Consider the following 6,883-nt stretch of genomic DNA (forward strand, 5'->3'; position numbering starts at 1 on the left):
GACAGCTTGCCCAAGATGCTGATCTGAATTTTATGATCATTTATAATGTTTTCTTGATTCCTTGGACCTCTGCCTATCAATCACATGTTTTCTATCATGGACATGATTCTATGCTAGTTTAAAACTCAATCCAATTGTTGGGTTGTGGCCAATTACCTGTGCCTATTACTTCTGGGTTACCTTGGTGGATTTCTGTTCTTTTGGGCTCTTATTGGATACCCCCTAGGAAATTTGTTTTAGATGAGTGTTCAGTCCTGTTCTATCTATTTATAATAATTCTAGATGGGATCCTCTCACCTGGCCAATTAAAAATACCTGCTCTGAGGCTGGCCATAGATTTAGGTTTTTTCTTAGGGTCATTTAAACTCAATCGGAGTGATGAGCTAAGTCTCAATAAAACATTAACTTCTCATCTATTAAAAGGAAAACTCCTACAATTATGGGGAGGATCTACATGGTTAACCGGAGAAGGCAATGGCATCCCACTCCAGTACTCTTGCCTGGAAAATCCCATGGATGGAGGAGCCTGGTAGGCTGCAGTCCATGGGGTCGCTAAGAGTTGGACATGACTGAGCATCTCCACTTTCACTTTTCACTTTCATGCATTGGAAAAGGAAATGGCAACCCACTCCAGTGTTCTTGCTGGAGAATCCCAGGGACGGGGGAGCCTCGTGGGCTTCTGTCTATGGGGTTACACAGAGTCGGACACGACTGAAGCGACTTAGCGGCAGCTGCAGCGTCAAAACAGATTTGCATAAATGTTGAATGACTGAAAGATCTTCATCTCATCTCTACAAGATCTCCTGCTGGAGCACTGATGTGTGTACTTGTTAATAGGACTAATGAGTTAATGTTATAGGCATAACATTAGTATAGCTATAATAAATATATCTATACTGTATTTCACAGTGACTTCTAGAGACAAAGCCAAGAATTGTCTCTGTTGGCAGACATTTTAGGGAGATTTCGGTGGATCTCCTAGTTCTAGTCTCCTTTGACCAGTTTTACCCCGTCCGAATGGTGGAGGCATCTTACCTCTGCCTGTGAAGCCTGGTTTGGTGGTTGTAGCTGGCCGTCTGGAGCCTGAGAAGCCCCTTCTGAGCTGAGGTTTTTGAGGTTGTGATGGCTGGCAGAAAGATGGTGGGCTCAGCAGTTGCTACTGAAGATGCCCTGAAAACTCGGGGGCGGTGGGTGACTGAGGGGTTGGGGGAGGCCTGGTGTGCTCGAGGAGACTTGGTCCTTTGAGCTGGTGTGGTTACTGCAGGACAGAGGAGGACAAAGTGACCTTCCATATCCACACTCTGGTCTCCGGTAGCCTTGGGTCAACCATTTCTTTCCTGAACACATTCCTTCCTTTTAGGTAGACTACCTTTGTTCTTGCAATCCACATTGCCTGAAATGCCTTCTGAACAGGCCATCTACACCTAGTCCCTTCTGTCTATATTTGCTTCAAACTCCATTTCCTACAGGAAGTCTTCCCTGACTTCCCAGGCAGAAGAGCTTTCCCTCCTCTTAACCACGGAGAAAACCTTGACTGTAGTTCAGTTCCCACCCTGACTTGTATTATATCTATGTGTTTGTCTATTCTCCCGCATTCCACACCTGTCAGTCACAACCTTGGGTATGTAATGAGCTCAGTGACATTATCCCCCTCTCAAGGGCCAGCAGAGTCCTCTAGGGTAACAATATTCAATTAATGTGTCTACCTCTCAGGGAACATGTGAGGATATGATAGAAACATTGTATGTCAAAATGCATTCAAGACAGAAAAGTGATAGAAATGTAAAAGTATCATTAGTATAATTAATCTTATTGTCGCAAAATACAGCTGTTAAATTACTGTATGCCATCAAATGGAAGATAGCCACATGGGGAGCAGAAGGCAGGAGGACTTCTGGCTGGGAAATGTCTGCCCAGTCTTGGTTTCCTAAGTCATTCATAGAAGGGCTAGATTTTGTGAATGGAACATAAACTTCATTATGCGCGGCCCCACCTGGTGGTGATGTGTAAGTACTGCAACTAGTGCCAAGTGGCTGAGGGATGGGCTTGACAGCCTTGGAATGCAGATCTCAAGGAGGTTCCCTCTTCCAAGACAGGGAAATACACACGTGAGACTCAGCTCTGCTCTGCCAACCACTGCATGAACTGAACACATATTCCCCTCGTCCACTTTCACAACAACATAGAATTTCTCCCACTTCCCCTGCCCTAGCTTCGGAGAACTGACCTTTGGACATGAATGTTAAAGAACTGGCATGTGCAGGCATCTGGAACCAAGGAGGCAAGTGCATTTGTAGAAATCTATTAAACCATGCTGGAGGCTCAGGCATCGGCTCTTCTTCCCAGGATGGCTCGTAAACTACCAAAGGCAAGAGAAGTCCATTGGTCTCCAGCGTCAGCCTGAGGCCCGGGGGAGAGACTGCTGGTGTGAGTTGAGGCTGACTCAGGGTAGATTGCCAGGGTAGATGGCAATAAAGGGATGAGGACACGGTGCCCATGAGAGGAGAGGAAAAGTAACTGAGCTGGGGTCTTCCCTGGAAAAAAAATCCTCTTTCACCCTGACGCAGTGGGCATTCTCTGCAAAATCAGAGTCCATCAGGAATCTAGATTATTGAGTGAGTACTGTGTATGTCTGAGGAAGTCAACGGAGAAAGAAGGGAGAAAGGAGGGGTTCTGGAGCAATAAGGAAAGGATCATATAAAGTAACAAATTTGGCCATCAACTGTGGCTTGAAAAATGATTGTCTTTCCTGTATATTTATCCCTGATATTTCTCACGGGACCAATTATGGGGCTGCTTATGTCCTTTTGCTTCCAGTCTCAGAGCCTCTCCTCAGTTTCACGCCCACCCCCAACTTGGCTTGTGACCCGGGGGAAAGGTGGGCACGTTACCACCCGGGGGCGCACCGATCCTGTTCCTTTCTCACGGCTTGGATAGAAAATTTGGTGGATCGTGAAGTTCACTGACTCTACGAGGTTACAGCCCCATGGATCCCAGTTTCCGCTGGACTAGCTGGTACGGCAGCAGTGTTAGGGTGTGGGGACTGCTGCGGCCCCATGCTTGCCCCGCCTCCCCAAGGGGCAACGTTTCCTGGGTGTCCTCAGCCTCTAGCGAGTGGGGCACCTACCGCTGTGAACAGTCAGGGTGATCTGCTGGGTCTTGCCTCGGTCTGTGTTCCCGCCCACCCCACAGGCATAGATCCCGCTGTCATTCTTGGTCAGCTCTGTCATCACCACAAGGAACAGATTCCTGTCCGGACACTGCTCCAGCGTGACTCGGTGCTTGAATTCCTCCCTGACGTATTTGTTGCTGGACACCACGGTGGTGCATCTTCCAGACTCGTCAATGGTCCGGCACAGATATATCCTCACATGCGTTTCAGGAAGTGGGCACTCGATGGTAATGGATCCTCCCAGCATTCCCTCCATCTTTACTTCTGGAAGGACCTTCGGGGCTCCGACTACTGCAGGGAGAGGGAGTTAGTGAGAGGAAGCCCCATCCCCAGCCACGTCCCCAGCACAGCCCTGTTTCCAACCTGGGCCCCAGTGCAGCCTCATACTATCCATGCATCCAGCTTCATCCCCGTGAGCAGCCCTGCGCCTCCCTCATGTCTAGCCCTAGCTGCACCCACAGCCTCTTTCCATCCTCAACCCTGTTAACCTCCTTGGTCTGGCTCTATGTCCGTCCCTACTCTACACCCGAGGCTCAGTCTCTCCCCAGCCCAAGCCTTCATGTAGCTCTCCTCCTGAACCTCTATGGTCCCAGACACCAACCTCCTGAGAATCTAGTCACAATGTCATGTGCCATGACATGTGCCATGGTGAACTGCGCCCCCAACCAGCACGTGGCCCCCGAGTGACTTCAGTGTGCTGCCTGGAGGCGTGGTGAAATTTACTGCAACAGGTTTTCCTGTCTAGTTTTGTTTTGCTTGGATCCATCCAACCAAAACAACTCTTTCACCTCCAGTTTTTTTTTTTAATTCAATCATTAACAAGTATCTATTGAATCACGTTCATGTGATAAGCTAGCTGCCATCCCTCCCTCACAGAAAGAATCACTTATTCAGTGAAACAAATCTATGGCCACCACAGCAAAGTGTAATAAATCCCATGGCGTGAATACACAGGGCTCCTTGGAAGCAGCAAGCGGAGTGCCTGATCCAGGCTGCCACGGAGGGGAATTTGAGGAAGGCTTTCTGGGAGAAGGGCTGTGTAAGCTGTGGCCTGAAGGATTGGGTGTGGAGGGCTAAGAGAATGATGGTCATCCTCACCGAAGGAGGGAATACAGAGGGAAACAGGAGTGTGTTTGAATGTGTGCACACCTTGTTTGTGCCTTGGGGTTGGTGTGGAGCTGGGAGGAGTGAAAGGTGTGGCTCCTGAGTCCCTGACATCAATAAGCTTATGGTGGAGAGAAGGCGGGGCTAAGCTAGGGAAGAGGGTATGATTGTCAACTAAGTGGGTCCAATAAGGGTCCATATATTTCTGGGAAGATGATGCAGAGGACGGAGTGTGTGTGTTGGGGTGAGGCTGCAGGGACTGGGGTGGAGGAGAAACCCTTCTAGACAATGAGAATTGGCCCCATAAAGCCTAAGAGAGGAGAGAGGACACAGCATGTTCATGAGGAGGGGAGGGGTGTTCACAAGCTTCCTGAAATTCATCTGCAGAGCACAGATTTAGAATCGCTCCGAGGAGTCAGGGGAAGAAGTGGGGCTGCAGGCTTCTAGATGCGCTGAGGAGGACATTCTGGGGGGAGGGAAGGATGGGGATATCTGGAGAGAGGAGGAAACAACCGTGAGAGCATGAGACAGGGTGGAGGAGGCTAGAGAAGGGCTAGCAGGGGAGCGTTCGCAGGAGTTCATTAGTATCTGGATGTGCAGCTGGTTAGCACAGCAGGGAGAAGCAGAGGGCACTACCAGACACGTGTGAGCTGATGTGAAAGCCCTCATGCGAATCACCCACCTCTGCTTTAAACACCCTGGAAACTGAGACGAGGGAGGCAGCCCTGTGACTGGAACATGCCAACGGAAGGGCGATCCATTCAAAGGGCAAAGACCCAACCAAGGGGCTGGGGGAATCCCCCATAGGTCCAGAGGGACCACACACACCTGTGTGCAAAGCCTGGCAACTGAGAGTGAGCATTCAAACGTTTGCAGACCAACTCAGCCAGAAAAGGGCATGCTGGCTGCTTTCTCAAGGGTGAGGTGTTGTAAAATGGGCAGAGGCAAGACAGAGCAGAGATGGGTCATGACACATGCAGACGCCTCCAGTGGCCTCTCTCTATTCAGTGGGGTACTGCTGGTCACCCTCTGGCTTGCCCAGATCCTACGTTACGGACTGTATGTTTGTATTGCCCCAAAACTCATGTGTTGAAGCTCCCGTATTACAGAGTGGGGCCTTGGGAGGTAGGTAGGGTTAGATGATGGCACCCCACTCCAGTACTGTTGCCTGGAAAATCCCATGGACGGAGGAGCCTGGTGGGCTGCAGTCCATGGGGTCGCTAAGAGTCGGACACGACTGAGTGACTTCACTTTCACTTTTCACTTTCATGCATTGGAGAAGGAAATGGCAACCCACTCCAGTGTTCTTGCCTGGAGAATCCCAGGGATGGGGGAGCCTGGTGGGCTGCCGTCTCTGGGGTCACACAGAGTCGGACATGACTGAAGTGACTTAGCAGCAGTAGCAGCAGGAGCAGGGTTAGATGAGGTTATGAAGCTGCAGCCCTCAAAATGAGATCAGTGTCCTTATTCTATTTACACAGGAGACCACATGAGCACAGAGGGAGATAGTAGCCTTCTGCAAACCAGGAAGAGGGCCCTCGCAGAAAACCATATCTGCCAGCACCCTGATCTAGGACTTCTAGTTTCCTGAACTGTGAGAAATAAATGTCTATTGTGGAAGCCACATCTATGACACTTTGTTACAGCAACCAGCACTGACTGGGACATCCTTAGTGGGCAAACTTTGGATGGATGAAGCACAAGGAAAGCTGCTGGGTACACTGAGTTCTGGTCCCAGGGAAGCATTAATGGGCAAGGTGAAAATGACCAGATTCCACTCTCCTTGGAGTTCATAATAGCTTCTAACCACAAGCAGACTTCCCAAATAGAAAAAAAGATAGATACAACCTCCAGGTTTAGAACTTAGCACAGTATACGTAAGACTCCTGTGGGGGAACTTGTTAAGATGCAGATGACCTGGTCCTGCCCTTCAGCAAGGTGATTATATCTGCTTTGAACGGGTGAGTATATCTGCTTATGAATCTTCATTTTTAGGTAAGCAACCCAGGTGCCCTTGAATTTTTGCAATTTTGAGCCTTATGATTACATTTCCAAGTGATTCCAGGGAAGAAAGGGAGGAGTAGAAGTACATATAAAGGAATCAACCTGTTTAATATTGATGTTTTAGAGAAGCTGTGATGTATCATTAATCTCTGAATCGGTGATTTGATTTTCAGTGATGATGGTAGGGGAGAGGGATATATGTGGTATAAAAAGTCACTCTCAACATGTAATTGGATATAAATATATGTTTGAAATGGGCTTCCCTGGTAGCTCAGCTGGTAAAGAATCCAACTGCAATGCAGGAGACCCTGGTTCGATTCCTGGGTTGGGAAGATCCCCTGGAGAAGGTATAGGCTACCCACTCCAGTATTCTTGGACTTCCCTGGTGGCTCAGTTGGTAATGAATCCGCCTGCAATGGGGAAGACCTGAGTTCCATCCCTGGTTTGGGAAAATCCCCTGGAGGAGGGCATGGCAACCCACTCAACCCACTCCAGTATTCTTGCCTGGAGAATCCCCACGGACAGAGGAGCCTGGCAGGCTACAGTTCATGGGGTTGCGAAGAGTCAGACATGACTGAGGGACTAAGTACAGCACAGCATAGC

The 6,883-nt window shown here is 49.2% G+C and overlaps 1 protein-coding gene across 4 annotated transcripts in view; it reads right to left on the reverse strand.

The window, feature by feature from the left end:
* Positions 1-6,883, reverse strand: part of FAIM3 (Fas apoptotic inhibitory molecule 3) — a 13,902-nt gene that overhangs the window by 2,328 nt on the left and 4,691 nt on the right. The window contains exons 1-4 of one of the 4 annotated variants that reach the window (XM_010854209.1): positions 3,661-3,767; positions 3,128-3,463; positions 2,228-2,359; positions 1,036-1,258 (exon numbers count right to left, since the gene is read on the reverse strand). In XM_010854209.1, the coding sequence (XP_010852511.1) occupies positions 1,036-1,258; positions 2,228-2,359; positions 3,128-3,463; positions 3,661-3,733 (764 nt within the window). In that variant the 5' untranslated portion in view covers positions 3,734-3,767. The other 3 variants (XM_010854210.1, XM_010854212.1, XM_010854211.1) reach the window with 3 other exon arrangements.

The sequence above is a fragment of the Bison bison genome, unplaced genomic scaffold (assembly GCF_000754665.1).
Source record: "Bison bison bison isolate TAMUID 2011002044 unplaced genomic scaffold, Bison_UMD1.0 scf7180017864338, whole genome shotgun sequence".
Classification (NCBI taxonomy): domain Eukaryota; kingdom Metazoa; phylum Chordata; class Mammalia; order Artiodactyla; family Bovidae; genus Bison; species Bison bison.